This window comes from Lathyrus oleraceus, chromosome 1 (assembly GCF_024323335.1).
Source record: "Lathyrus oleraceus cultivar Zhongwan6 chromosome 1, CAAS_Psat_ZW6_1.0, whole genome shotgun sequence".
NCBI lineage: Eukaryota > Viridiplantae > Streptophyta > Magnoliopsida > Fabales > Fabaceae > Lathyrus > Lathyrus oleraceus.
The window spans coordinates 101002158-101018424 of NC_066579.1; the positions used below are offsets into that span (position 1 = coordinate 101002158).

At 37.8% G+C, this 16267-nt stretch overlaps 1 protein-coding gene across 1 annotated transcript; it reads right to left on the minus strand.

The window, feature by feature from the left end:
• Positions 1 to 10475: 10475 nt before the first annotated feature.
• Positions 10476 to 15878, minus strand: LOC127093847 (uncharacterized). The gene is made up of 4 exons (XM_051032750.1): positions 13212 to 15878; positions 13065 to 13083; positions 12472 to 12952; positions 10476 to 10731 (listed from the first exon to the last, which is right to left on the minus strand). Exons 1-4 carry the CDS (start codon positions 15876 to 15878, stop codon positions 10476 to 10478), a joined length of 3423 nt encoding a protein of 1140 aa, XP_050888707.1.
• Positions 15879 to 16267: the final 389 nt, after the last annotated feature.

Sequence of the window (16267 nt, forward strand, 5' to 3'; positions counted from 1 at the left end):
ACTTCAAAACCTTCAAGATAGATGTTGGACATGACAAATGAACCTCTTTTGAACATGATTGAGATGTTAAAACTCATTTTCCCATCTCATAGCCCTCAGTTGACTTTACAGTTGACATTCTAGTTCACAGATGACCTATAAATGCTCTGATCAGCTTGAGCCTCAACCACTTAAGGAATTTGCTCAGAAATGAACCCCCTAGCTCATGTAAGCTCAATATCATACTCATATGATCCTCAACCCAAGAAATAACCTCATCTCTTTGAAAAAACCTGGCTGAAAGAATGCAATGATTAGGGTTGACCAGAGGTCAAAACCCTAATCTAAAGGAAACTGAGCATGAACAATGAAACCCTGGATGAAGACATAACCATGATGATGGTGATATACCCTTGCACACAAGATAATATCAACCTCCTTGAAGAACCAAGAAAATCCTAACTGAAGTGCAAACCCTCAGATGGTTGATGATCAATTTAAAGAAACCCTCAGGCTTGAATCATGTAACTTCCAATCTTCTGAAAAGACCTTGGAGGATGATCTTCTTATTTCCATATGATATGCAATATGCAAATGCCTAATGTCCTAAAACATGAAATGTAATGTGCCAAACTAGTCCCAAGAAGAGGAGGGCAAATTTTGAGGTGTTACACCATCTATTGGATATTATAGGTTAGGATGACTGACTCATCAACCCATAATATTATCAAGAGAAACTCGTTTGAGTGTAGTATCCCTTAACAACTGTTATCAGGTCTACACCTGAACAATCTCCACACTATGTCCTAAATAGACCAAGTTGGGTTAAATGTTCTACGGTCCTCAACTTCTCGGACCCCAAATCAGAGAAAGTAATGCCTCCACAAATAACTTGTGTGAATCAGTATCTCCAAAAGGGTCTCCACTGAGTAGACGGGTCTCAAGACAACTTGTTAAAGACTACTCCACACAAGTTGAACATGACTATACCATCCTCCTATTTTAATTGCACTCAAGTTCGGGTTAGAACTTATCTCACCACTCAGAGATCACCAAACACAATAGACAGAATATATCACACAAATAATATACAAACATCAAATGTGCAAATATATACACATAAAAAAGTAGGCTAAACCCACTGAGGACTACTCCCTAGCAGAGTTGCCACTTAATTTCTACAATGGTAAATTCGTGATCATCAAGCTATGGATAAGCTTAAAGTCAATGAAACCAAAGTCGCCACCGCGCTTTTATTATTTCCAAAGGAAATGTAAAAGTATGAACGAAACCCAAAGATAAGAAGTTTTAAAATCAAAATTAATAAAATGCCAGAGATTACAGGTAAGGGGGTTGGTTACACAGAGGGAAGGTGTTAGCACCCAAAGTATCTTAGGTACTCGTAGGGAGCCCTTTTTTATGTGTGCATATGTGTTTGGTATAAAAGATGTTTGAGAAAAATAGAGTGTTGGGATGAGAAAAGAATTCATTAATTACATTTTTGTGTTTGACAAGACCTTCGGTCTTGTGCTTACATACCAACATAAAAATGAGGGATCAAAACCTCGTAGTTCGTGGTAAAAATTTCTAATAAATTGGTGAATTGCTTTTAACAAAAGGTTTAAGAATAGGGCATAAAAGGCCCAAAATTTGAATGAGGTTGTGAGCTCTTTTTGTCTTTTGAAATTTTAAGTCAATATGATTAAATTTATTTATAAATTTGATTTAAAAAGAGTTTGAAAATTCAATGGCATAAGGCCAAAGTTTCTAATCATTAAAACAAAGTCTAAGTTTGAAATCAAAAGCAAAGAAAGTTTTTGAAAAGGGGGAGAGATTTTTGAAATTAAAGAAGTGGGAGGAGATTAAGAGGCTATCCAAAGAAAAAATTTATAAGTTAAGGGTTGAAAAGATCTGACTGATGGGATGCAATCCAACAAACAAGAATGTCATATATAAACCCATTTTTCCTTGGACTTTGGATCAAGAAATAATCAATAAACAATTGGAAATATCCAGACATCATGAAGATTAAGGCATCAAATAAAGATAGCCACATCCAAGCAAGCAATTCCCATATCTAGCAGTCTTCTTTGTCTTCCCGTGTATCAGATGGATTATTCTTTGATCAACTCAAAACAAAGCATCGGACACAAGATCAAAATAATCAATCAAGCATGAAGACATAGTATCAGATGAATTCAAATAAATTCCAAGGCTTGCATCAGATGAAGGCACATTTCACAATAGCTGAGTCACAGAATGTTTGCATTGGCCAAGTCCTTTTTGCACATGGAATGTTGCCTAATCCTAAGTTCAAAAGTTCATATTAAGTTCAACAGTCCACCATATATTTTTTAGGTTTTTTGTTGTTATTAGGTATTTTAAGGTCCTAGGACCATAAACAAAACCAAAACACACAAACAATATATATATATATATATATATATATATATATATATATATATATATATATATATATATATATATATATATATATATATATATACATACAATCATAAGATATGGCTCAAATAAGCAAAGTGAAAATGACATAAACATAAACAAGTTATATGAAATGTAAAATGGCAATGAATGATAAATGACTGAAATTTAAATTGCATAAAGTAAATGACTTTAAAGTAAAGCAAAATTAACAAGAGTTAGTCAAAGGTTAGTGGTGATTTTTAATTGATTAAGTCATTCTTTGGAGAATACTCAACCATTCATTCACAAGTATGGATCCTTGAACCAAGACATCTTCTATGAGAAGGGCTCCAACTTGGATAATTTAACAAGTCTGCCACTAGATCCCATGAGAGGAAAAAAGGTCAAGTCTCGACACAATGCCATGAAGAATGGGAGACTTACAATCCCACTTACTATAATGCTATGCTTTAAGGGTCAAATTTAACTATATGTTAGGAAATTGTAATTGGACTTATGTAGAAGTCACAACTATCTGAGGTCGGGAAATAAAAATTTAGGTGTTAATGCATGTTAGAGATTTGGTATGAAGAACCAAACTCCTAAAACATACCATACACTAAAAGAAAGGATCAAGGGGGAGGGACCTATCTCACTCATACTTGTATTGATTCATCTGACACAAGGTCATTGATTAAACAATTAGCCTTTAGACATTAGAGATTTCATTGGTCAAATGAAGGAATGGGAAAGAATAGGGATAAAAATGAAGAGGGAGAGGAAGATAGAAACATAAATTGATCAAAACCATCCATTCATTTTGGGAGATGAAATGTACATTTCATCAATCCCTTAAATCCAATGGTTTTGATCCAACAAAAGTCAAATCAACCTTGACCAAGGCCCAAACAGAAAGTCAAACATCACAAGACCATGCAAATGACTCCACAATATTTTTAAATAATTAATCAATTAAAAATCCAATTAAAAATGAATTAAAATACATTTTAATTTGGTCAAAACCTAAAATCCCTTCAAAACACCAAATAATTGGTCAAGGGATTTATCCTAGGTTAAACAAGGTCAAAGGACCTTAGACAAAAAATTTCACTATTTTTGAAAAGTCATAAGTATATTTAAACAATTAAAAATATGCAAAAAAAACATTTAATTCATGAAAAATATCAAAATTAATCCAATAAATAATTTTAATTCAGAATATGGAAGAGAAAAATATTTAAAGAGTTTTTGTGAAAGTCTGATATTTTTTTGATTGAAAATGAAAATTCTATGAATAAAATAAAATAAAGGGATTAAATGAAAAATCAGAAATTAAAAGGAAATTCAAAAAAGCAAGGGCCATTAGATCTCCCTCATTAATTGAGGTGGCAGATCTGATGACCAAGCGTGTATCATCCAACATAGTCCATAGCCAACGCGCATGTACACTTGGTAATAAAAAAGGAAGGCTGAGATTAAAACGTGAGATGATGATCAAATGGTTCTAGACACCCTAACACACCATCGGAGCTAGGGCTCCGGTCATCTTCTCCAGTAGACCTCACTGGACTGGTCCACCTTCAACTTAATGAAAAATGAAAAACAAGGACGCTATTTCAAAGAGAAAATGCTCAGGAGCTCGAATTTGTCCTCAACTTTCTCCAATTCCAAGTATATAGAAAGATACAGGGATTTGAATTTTGAGGATCATGAACTGAGTTGCTTCAATTTTACCTCAAAGCAACTCAATCGTGTTGCCTACATTGGTAGGACTTCGGCCAACCAAAAATCAAAGAGAATGGTGAAGAAATGAGAGAGAATAAAAGAGATAAAGTTTCTGAAAAATAACCTTCGAGGAGCTTGAATATTGCTTGATCTTGCTTCCAATTGTTCTTGGTTTGACTTCAAAAGCTTGCAGGAGTTGAATTGGATCAAAGAATGGCTTGGATTCTTGGAGTTTCAACTTCAAAACAGAAGTGAAATTGAAACTCGATTTTCAATTAAAAACATTCAAGTTTATCCTTTAATGGTGAGGGGTAAGGCTGTAGGATCAAAGCTTGGGCAAGGTGTCCCCAATTCTAAGCAGAAGGGGTTGTATTTATAGGCAATGCAATTGATTTTCACACACTTACATCAAAATGCCAAAAATGGTAATTCCCACTTGCATGGATGTATGGGCGTGTGATAGGCCCATAAAATGATGTCAAATGGTCCAAAATTGATCATGAGCAATGCTGAAAGTGTGTCATGTGGCCATGCATTTGAAATTGAAATGTGATCATGAGATTCATTCAAATGGGACCCTGAAAGAAAAGTCATGTGCAAGTCACTCAAACCTTAGTTAAATGAAGTGATCTTGGACTTTTTGGAAAGGTGAGATCAAGGGGAACAACTTTAATGTTGAACACTTTTACATTTTAAGCTTTTATCAGGATGAATTTTGAGGTGTAAGTTTGGGAAATCAAACATAATTGAAAATTTTCTAAGTCCCAAGTCAAATGTTCACTTCTTCCACCTTGAATAACATTTTCTATGGGCTTCAAATGGAAACGTTTCCTTCATAAAAGTTGTAGCTATTCCAAATATATTCAATTTGGTCACAAATTTGACCCCATTTGGATCTGGTATGAAGGAGTTATTCATTTTAGAAGTTGAAGAAAATCCCTTGTTCAATGGTAATGGCCCAAAATGACCTATAATATTTTCTCTTGGCACATGCCCTTGCAAGTTGAATTCGAAGCCTACCAAAGAATAAAAGTTGTAGATTCCATCTTTAAGTTGATCATGAAACCTGTATGGCCTTCATATCATAAATATTTAGCAAGTTATGGTCCTTGGAAGTTGACCTCCTAACTAGGGCATAGACAAAATGACTTATAATCTTTCACCATAAAAAATGACTTTCCAAGCAAAACTAGATCTTGACCTAAACATGAAAGTTGTTTGGAATGTCATAAGGAGTAACTTTTCTCTTGGATGAATTTTTATATGACAAAAATTGTAGGAGATAGGGTCTAGGGAACCCTAGTTTTGACTAGTTGACTTTCTCTGGTCAACTTCTTTGAACCAACTTGCAATCTTGAAGTTCTCTTGACCTTTTGGACTCATGGACGATAATATATGCATAAGATGATGTATAATAAAGTATAACTTGAAATATTCAATCAAATGTTGAAGAAACTTGCTGAGGAAGTCACACAAGATAACTAGGTGAATTAGGGTTTCCAAGGCAAACAAGCTTCAAACTCTTGATGAATTCTTGATCAAAATGATAAATGAAGATAATGGGGATCCATATATGATGTCTAGAACCAATGTGAACCATATCTTTATTGATCTCCTTGCACTGAGGGTCTCAAACCTTAGTTGTAAGCTTGATGAGGCATTGATGGATGCACACACTACCTACAAAAGAATCAAAGCTATACATAGACATATTTTTGGTCTTTTGGTTAGTAAATAATGAAAAATAAAGTATGATACAATCAAATGTACTTGGTGATCTCTCCTAATACAAACCCAATGAATGAGGGGTAAGGAAGATGCCAAGGTGTGATCCCAAAGCCAATGCATATGATGAGATAGCTTGAGGGATCTTAGGGTCAAAATTGGGGTCTTACAGTATCCAAGAATAAGCTCCTAAAGCATACCATACATAAAAACAAGAGAGGACGGACCTATCTCAATCAAGCCTATATTGATTGATCTGACACAAGGTCATTGATGAATCAACTAGCTAATGATCCATGAGAAGCCATTGTCCAAGAGATGATTGGGGAAGAAATGAGATGAAAATGGAGATATGATGAAGGGGATCCCAAATTGGTAAAGGGATGAACCTCACTTAATCAATACCATTCATTCATCTGAGGGATGAAGGTTTAAACTTCATCAACCTCCTAAATCCAATGGTATTGACCAAGTCAAGGTCCAATTCAACCAACACCAAGGCCAAACAGAAGTAAGGTCAACATAAAGTCAATACAAAATCTGACCAAAGCATTCAATCAATTAAACTATTTTTAAAACATTTTTAAGAATGAAGAAAAATAAGTTTTCAAAGATCAAAAACCTAAAGCCCCTTCAAAACACCAAAGAAATGGCCAAGGGATTTATCATAGGTCAAGTAAGGTCAAAGGACCATTGACTAATTTCTTTGGTATTTTTCAAAATTCAGAAGTTATTAAAAAATAATTAAAACAAGTTAAAAATCACAAAATTCACCAAAAATATGAAACTTTATCCAAAATTTTAATTTTAAATCATAAATGGGAAGAAGAAAATATTTGTCAATTTTTGGTGTTGGTCCCATAATTTTTGGATCAAAAATGAATTTATGGTGAATTTTATAAGAAATTGCTATTTAAAAATAAATTTAGAAAAAATAAAACAAAATGAAAAATCAAGAGCCATCAGATCATTAATTGAGGTGGCAGATCTGATGATCCAAAATGCGTGTTCCATGTGTTCCCTTAATCAGCGCACCACACACATTGTAAAAGCAACCAAAGGCTCAAATTAAAAGAGGGAAGAGAGATCCAAGGGTGGGGAATTTCCACACCACCACCGGTGCCCTAGCTTCGGTGGTCTTCTCCGGTGAGGGTCACCGGACTGTCAAGAACAAAATTGCCCAGATATTGATGAATCTAACATCATTTGGAAGGAAAAATTGCAAGGATCACGAATACGACTTTTGTTTGTTCCATCTCTCACTCTATAATTATAAAAGTGAAGATCAAACCAGAGGTGTTCAACCTGAGTTACTTCGAATCAAACCCAAAATAACTTAGTCATGTTGCCTACATTGGTAGGACTTCAGCCATCACAAAATTCAGCTTAGATCTAGAGTATGGAGGAAGAATCGAAGAGATAAATTTTTGTGAAATTCACCTTCTCTGAGCTTATTCTGAGCTTTGTTCTTGATGTAATTCTTTGTGCTTTATCTTCCTCTTGCTTGCAGAATCTCAATGAAGTGGAAAAGTGAATGAATCTTTGGAGTTTTTGTTCAGAAACTTGAGTTGAACAAAAACTCAATTTCTCAAGAAATCTTCAATGAATTATGTGGTGTGTGGTTATGTAAATATCTAATAGAGATTGGGCAATCTCCTCATTCTATTTTTGAGCAAATGGTGTTTGATTTATAGGCCAAGCCATTGATATGTGCACCTTTCCAATTTTGAATAAAAAATGAGAAATTCTTGGTGCATGGGTGCATGGTGATAGTACAGGCCCAATTAATGATTAGAATCCACTCTAAATCGTGTAAGGAGGTTGCTGAAATCATCACACAAGGCCATGCAAAGTTTTGCATTATTTTGAGCTAAAAACTTGCCAAAACAAGCCATGGAAGGACCTCATACGTAAGTCTCTCATTTCACATCCAAGTGATGTGATCTTGGACTGTTTGGAAAGCTATCATCATAAGGAATAACTTTAAAGTTGTGAATTTTTCAATTTGAAGCTTGGAAAATGGAGAAAACCGGCCTTGAACGTGGAGGTATCAAACATACTTAGAAATTTTTCTAATTTATAAGCCAAATGACCTCTCTTTCCACCTTGAATAACTTTTGATGTAAGCTTCAAATGAACTTGTCTCCTTCTAAAAGGTTGTAGAGATTTCAATTCACTTCAATTTGACCACAAATTTGACACCATTTAGAATTTGTATGATGGAGTTATGGATTTTAGAAGTTGAGGAAATTTGCTTGTTCAATGATGAGGACCAAAATGGATTTATAATGTTTCCTTATGGTACATGAATTTGAAAGTATAATTTTATCTTTCTCAAAGAATGAGGAATATGAGGAAGATATAGCTCTTGGAAGTTGACCTTCTATCTAGGGCACAGACAAAATGACATATAATCTTTCACCATAAAATGACTTTACAAGAAAAAAAAGCTCTTGAGTCTAACATAAAAGATGTTTGAAATGTCATAAAGGGTAACTTTTCTCTTGGAATTATTTTCATATGACAAAAATTGTAGGAGATAGAGTCTACGAAACCCTATATTTGACCAGTTAACTTTTCTAGTCAACTTCCTTGAGTTAACTTGCATACTTGAAGTTCCTTTGATCTTAGGGGCTCATGGAGAATCATATAAGCTTATAATGATGTAAAATTAAGTATCCCTTGATATATTTGACCAACTATTGAAGAAACTTGTTGAGGAAGGCACACAAGATACCTATATGAATTAGGGATTCCTTGACAAACAAGCTTCAAACTCTTGATGAACTCTTGATCAAAATGACAAATAAAGAACACGGGGATCCATATTGAAGGTAGAGAAAAACAATAAATGGGGGTTTGAATTGTTTTCACGGACAATAAAAACTTTTGGAAACGCTACATACACAAAGATAATAACAAACAACACAGAAGTTTATCCTGGTTCGCTTGAAAATCAAAGCTACTCCAGTCCACCCGGCCAAGGTGATTTCGCCTTCAATAAGGACTTAATCCAATAATCTAGAAAGATCACAACAAGCGTCTAAGAGCACACTGATCTCTTAGCTCTCTCAAGTCTACAGACTTCACAAGTCACTTGAGGAAATTTACAAACAACTATTTTAGAATTACAAGAAAGTGTGTAGTGTTTCTTGATAAGTAATATGAACACAATAAGAACAGTGATCAATGATCAGACTTAGAGCAACAACTCGTGTGATAATGTAAAACAAGAATTTAGTGTATGACTTGATTTTGATGTGCAAAATTCTTGTGTAATAGCTTCATGTTTTGGTATGATGATAGTTGAGCCTTTTTATAGTGCTTGAAGATGATATCATTGAATCGAGCATTGATGGTGATATCTTGCCAATTATGGGACTTAATGGCATTAATTTTATTGTCCTTTCCATATCAGTTTTGGAGAGTATTCAATGGTATCCATATAGAGATTCATACCATATTTGGAATACTTCTTTGTTAAGTTCTTGATTCTGATATGTTGAGCGTGATTCAGAGTGCGCAGAATTCATATTCTTTTTTCAGATCTTGTATTTTTCAGATAGTTATCTATTATATCTTCTTCAGAAGTTCTTGGCTGATCTCCATTTAGACAATCTTCTAATGTAAGGATCTTCAGAGTTTTCATATGTGGGATCCATCAGATGTCTTCAGATGCAGAGTTTCCAGAGTCTTTAGATGACAAATTTTGTGGGTGATTCTTTTAGACATCTTTGTCTTCAACGTCAGAAAAGATACCTTTAACTTCTGAGTCAACTATTCTGGACTTTGTGTGACATCAAATGTTGTTTCATCGGATTCATTTTTCGTTAGAGTCCTGCACACCTAGAGAATTTTATTAGGGTACCAAAAATGTTTTACTCTTTTGTTATCATCAAAACTTAGAGATAAATTGCAGAACCAAAATCTTGTTCTAACAATCTCCCCTTTTTGATGATGATAAAGTTTTAGACTGTTGATGAAACAATGATACTTCACAATAATTAGAGGAAAATATATTCAGAGTCAGATATACTATGACTCCACCTGAGATAAGCAAGCTCCCCCTAAACCTGATACTTAGAGAGTTTATAGTTTCTTACCAGATCCTCTTATGTTGCTTAGCTTCTTTCTCAGATGTTTAATTTGATACTTCCTGTAAGAAAGCTTAGATTACGCAATATATTTAAAGTTTTAGGATGTAAGAAGTGAATTATGAGAATCAGATATTTATTTCATCAGAAAGCTGTTTATTTCTCCCCCTTTTTGTCAGACTAAAAAAGACATAACCGAGAAAAAGAACCAGTGCAAAACAAAATTTCATTTAGATAATCTGAGAGAAGTACGGAGAAGAAAAACCATAGAGGCCAAAAACACTTAAAAGAAAACACAAAACATAAATCCTAAAGTGCCTAAGGGTTTGGAGGAGGAGGCATCCTCTGAAGCAGCTGGGTGAGAAGATTCTAGATGCTGGAGTTTACTGAATCTTGCTTGTCAAGTCTGGCTCTCATAAGTTATTGTTCCTTATGAAGTTCTTCCAGAGTCTAGAGCACCAATGGAGCAATGTCAGATGTTGATGACTCACCTTGAGTTAGAGCAACTTCAGTAGACTTAGCAGCTACTTATGCAGCAATGTGTGTTGCTTCTTCAACATCAACCTTAGGTTTAGCTTCAGCTTCAGCAATAGCTTTTTCTTCGACTTCCTTTCTGGCCTGCTCTTCAGCTTCCAGACTTGCCTTTTCTTCAGCTTCTTGGTGTGATTTCTCTTCAGCTTCCTTTGCCATACATGCCCCTAGTCTCTCCCCATCACTTATGATATAGTCATTTCTGAATTGTTCAGAGAGTCCCTTCAACTTGAAGACCTCAGATGTCATCCATCTGAGAAATCCATTCTAGTGAGTCCTTATTTCAGAAGGATTTTCACTTAGGCTAGATCGTTCAGATAGTGTTTTGAGCTTCATAGCTGAACATTCTGAAAATAAAGAAAATGAATCTTCTAGGGATGGGAAGGTTTGTTCGGGTTCAGATGTTGGATTAATAAGGTCAGAGGGAATTTGAGTGTTTTCAAAGGGTTCAGTGGGTGATTCAGAAGTTGGTACGGTTAATGAAGATGCTGAAGGAGGTGCGGATAAAGATGGTGTAGGTTCAGATGTGTCTAGGACAGAAAAGTTTGTTCAGAGGTTGTTGTGTCTAGGAGTTGAGTTAGGGTTGGAGATGAAGGATCAGGAATATCTGTATGATCATCGTCAAAGGAAAGGTCATAGTATTGTGGAGATGAGGGAGTTGAAGAGGGGGGGTGAAATGGGCTCATTTAAAAGTAAGGCTTCAGATATAGGAAGTGTTGTGGTAGTGAGGTCGATTTGTTGTAGAGGGGGTGAGGAAGGGTTTGTTTCAGAGTTGTGAGGTTCAAAGGGAGTTGGGATCAAGATAGTGGGTTCATAAGGGGTATAGGTGGAAGATGGTTGAGGTAAAGAGGAAGATATTTGCTTGAAACCAGAAGATAAAGAAGTTTCAGGGAGATGAGACTTACTAGAGGTAGAAGAGTCCAAAGGCACAAGCGTTATGGTTGAAGGTTCTCCCAGCTTCAGAGTATTCTTTTTCGACTTCCTCTCAGAGGGCTCTCTCATCCTGTCATCTGGGGCCATCTTGATTTGATTGTATCCAGAAAAACCATCCATAAAGGAGAATACATCAAAACTTGCAGTGTTGTCTACTAGAGTATCAATGTGTGGTAGAGGGAAATCATCCTTTGGGCTAGCTCTGTTCAGATCCCTATAGTCAACACACATCCTCACCTTTCCATCCTTTTTGGGCACCGGTACAATATTAGCTACCCATTGTGGGTACTTCGCCACTGTGAGAAAACCAGCGTCAAATTGTCGTTTGACTTCTTCACGAATCTTCAGAGCCATATCCGGTCTTGTTCTTCGGAGTTTTTGTTTTACTGGCGGGCATTCTGGCTGAAGCGGGAGCTTGTGCTCAACGATGTCGATGTCTAGACCTGGCATATCCTGGTATGACCATGCAAATACATCCACATATTCTTGTAACAGCTTGACCAATCTCTCTTTGATGCTTGCTTCAAGCGTGGTGCCGATTTTGACTTCTTTCTTCTCTTCCTCTGTGCCAAGGTTGATTGTTTCCACCGATTCTTCATGTGGCTGAAGGGCTTTGGACTCGTGCTCGATCAGCCTTGCCAATTTGTCGGGGATGTAACAATCTTCTTCGGCTTGGTAGATAGGGGAGTCAAAGTTATGAGAGGTAGTAAAGTCATTGGATTCAACGGGGTTATCATTTATTCTGCATGTTTGAATGATTGATTTCTTTTAGAAAAGTAAAAAATAAAAGATGTATAAATGAAAAGCTTTTTTTTTTGTTTTTGAAAAGATTGCCATTTTCTTAAGAGAAAGCAAAATAAATGAATTTTAAGAATTTAACAAAATGCCTTTCATTCATTGATAATGATTATTTGAAAATGAAAATGGGCCCTAAAACATGATCCATTAGCCTTGGGCAGAGCTAAGGATTTGAAAAGAAAAATACAACAATTATTACTTTGACAAAGGAAAAATTTCGGGGATCTCAACCGCCTTCCAGTTGTTCAAAGGTGTCTCACACCGGTAAACCAAACATGGCTCATCTTCATTTGCGGTGCTATCTTCAATTGCATTGACTTGATCTCCATGGATGAATCCTGTGCTGAGGAATACTTCCTGGATGCTTTGGGTGTTGTCCTTTGTAGGGACTCGGGCTCCTTTCACAGCGAAAGGCATATATCCCAGACCAAAGCGATCATGCTTCTCACGAATATCAATAAGTTGACCCCAACCTTCAGGGTTTCCTCCTTCAATGCTAGACTTCGCGCTTTTCAGAGAAGCGAAAGATGAACAAGCTTTCCCAACAGGGTCCTTCATCTCCACAAAAGTGGCATTGGCTATTTCAAGAGCTTGGAAAGAAGTTTCCAAAGCGTCCTCATTAGCCTCGATATATCTGAAGGATGAAAGGTGACTGACCACAAAGTCCTCTTCTCCAGAAATGATGATTAATTGATTGTCCACTACAAACTTCATTTTCTGATGTAGGGTGGAGGTAACTGCCCCTGAAGCATGAATCCAAGGACGTCCCAGCAAGCAACTATACGCTGGATTGATATCCATGACTTGGAAATTAATCGGGAATACGTGAGGGCCAATCAATATGGGCAATTCAACCTCTCCAATCACTGTTCTCCTGTAATTATCAAAAGCTTTCACTACCAAGGCACTAGGCTTCATAGCTGGTCCTTGATAAGATAATTTGGCGAGTGTTCTCTTTGGCATAACATTCAGAGAAGATCCAGTATCAACCAACACTCTTGCCAAAGCATCATCTTTGCATTTCACCGAGATATGGAGAGCACGGTTGTGATTTTGTCCATCCTCAGGTAATTCCTCTCCACTGAAGCTCAAAGTATTACAAGCTGTGATGTTTGCAACTACTCCATCGAATTGGTCAACTGTTATGCTTTGTGTTACATGAGCTTGAGCAAGCACCTTCAACAAAGCTTCCCTATGGGCTTGGGAGTTCAATAACAGAGATAGAATAGAGATTTTAGATGGTGTCTGATGCAACTGGTCCACAACCTTGTAGTCACTTTTCTTGATCAACTTCAAGAATTCAACAGCATCTTCGGATTGAAACACTTCGGGTTCTTTAGTGGAAGCTACAACTGTTGATTCCTTGGTCGGCCCTTGAGGAGTCACGTTGAATTCGGGCGTATAGATTCGACCACTACGGGTCATTCTGCTCATTCCTGCAATATTGGTGACGTCTTCATTTACAGCTTCTGTCACTTCAGCGTCTGAACTTCCATCAACTACCTTGTCTATAACGGTAATCTCATATTTCCAAGGTACAACCTTGGTGCTCTCGTATGGAAAAGGCGTGGGCATACATATCTCGACAGGCAACGACTTACTGTTCACCGAGATTACTCCACCACTATAATATGGGATTTCAACTGGTTCAGGTAAATTGAAATAAGGTTCAATCACCAACACATCCTCGTTCTTCACAGCACTGGATATTTGAAGCACTCCTTCATCCATCAAGTTTTGAATATTGTCTCGCACCATCTGACACCCTTTTGGATGTGTGGCACACTCTTCACAATTTTCATGATTTACATTAATCAGGCCAGCTTCCACCAATTGGGCATGGAATGCCACCAAAGGAGTCTTCACATCATCCACCTTATCAACCGTAACACCAGCAGAGGCATCTTCAATGGCATTTACCGCGGGATCTCCATGGGGAGGAAGAGGATTGTTCTTCACATTCGGCCCCATGTCCTTAAAAGACAAGATCTTGCTCTCAATCAATTCCCGAACCCTATGCTTTAGAGCGTAACAACCCTCTAGGTCATGCCCGGGGGCACCTTCATGAAAAGGACAGTGTGCATTAGGGTTGTACCATGGAGGCAGACGATCAGGTGGAGGTCCCATAGGTCTGGGAACCACCAAACCCTTTTGCAACAAGGAGGGATAAAGCTCAGTGTACGACATTGGGATTGGATTGAAGGTCGCCCTCTCCCCTTGTCTCCTATTTTGGTTTTGAGCATTTTGCCTCGGCGCTTGAGCTCTCGGTTGTTGATAAACAGGAGCTACTGGTGCTTGTTGATAAGCTGGAGGAGCCGCAGCACGTTGTTGAACTGGAACTGGTCGATAAACCGGAGGTGCTTGATAAGCCTGAGCAGGCTGTTGATTGAACGCAGGCGTCACAGCAGCTACGTATGGTTGCGGAGCATACTGGACGGGATACATGGGTGGTTGATAGGGAATTGGTTGTTGAATATATTGTTGAGGTGGATATTGTTGTGGCCTCCTTCTTGGAGGAGCTCTTCCTTGACCAGCAGTCACGACATTTGTTTCCCCTTCCTTCTTTCTAGGAAACCCTCCAGAGAACTTCTTTGGATTAGCATTTGAAGTTCCAGCTATAGCCGCCAGTTTGCCATTCCTTACACCATATTCAACGCGAGCTCCTATAGCCACAAGCTCCGAGAATCCCAGGGAAGCGCTTCCAACCATTTTCTCATAGAATTGAGGCTGGACAGTGTCGATAAACAGTTCGGCCAATTCTTTCTCAGCCAAAGGGGGTTCAACCTGAGAAGCCAGTTCCCTCCATCTTTGAGCATACTCCTTGAAGGACTCCTTATCATGCTGAAACATGCTCTGCAACTGTCTTCTGTCAGGCGCCATGTCCATATTATACTTGTAATGTTTTATGAATGCGTCTGACAGGTCTTGGAAACACCTGATCCTGTTCTGATCCAGACTTAAATACCATTTGGAAGGAGCCCCACTCAAGCTGTCTTGAAAGCAGTGGATCATCAGCTTGTCGTCCTCCACGTGTGCAGCCATTTTGCGATAATACATGATGAGATGGCTCTTTGGACAAGTATGCCCCTTGTATTTGTCGAAGTCTGGAGTTTTGAATTTGGCCGGAATCACCAAACTGGATACAAGGCACATTTCTTTGGCAGTTGATCCAAAGACGTGGTCTCCTTCTAGATCTCGGAATTTCTTCTCAAGGAGCTGCATGTTCTCCTTTACTTCTCTGAAATCCTCAAACCTTACTTCGTCACCAGCAACGGTTGAGTCGACAGTCTGATACATGTGGTTTTGATCTTCATAATGAGGAATATGCCTAGCATAGGCAGCTGGTGGAACCACAGTATGGATGACTGGACGTGCTTCGGTGTAAACCGGTAATGGCACGACTTGTTGGACAGATTGCCCCATTTCGTACACCACCTCCGCTCGGGGGACGAAGTCATAAGGTAGCCCATATGGAGGAAGGGTTGAGGGTAACGTCCTCTGAGGTGGGACTTCCACTGCTGGGCCCGTGGTCTCTGAAATCACGGTCGCTTGTGGAATCTCGAACCTGAAGGTTAAAGCTTGCAGCATTTCTCGCATTTGGGACATGCCTCCTTTGATTTCGTCTAGTTCAGCTCTAACTCGGGCGCTCTCTTGTTCTTGTTCAGCCATTCTCTGTCTTGCTCTGGCGCGAGTATTATACTGGTGTTGAAAATTCAGCGTGAAACTGGAGGAAGAAAGGGCGGAGTGAGACTCTTTTTTTTTAAAATGTATGAATGCATGTATGGATGCATTTTGTTTGATAAAAACCAAGAGTTTTTCTTTTTATGCATATGCAATGAATGGATGGATGCAATGTTTTATTTTGGATAGGTTCAAAGGTCCGAGGTATGGATAAATTTAATTTCTTTCCAAGAATAGGTTCTCACCGGGTATGATCTAGGGCTTTGTTACAAAGGATCCCCAGAGTCATTGATTCACAAGAATGTTTGACGCTTACGGGAAATACTTTCCGGTCGTCAAACTCCATCAAGGGAATCTATTCTGGGTGAGGTTCTCGT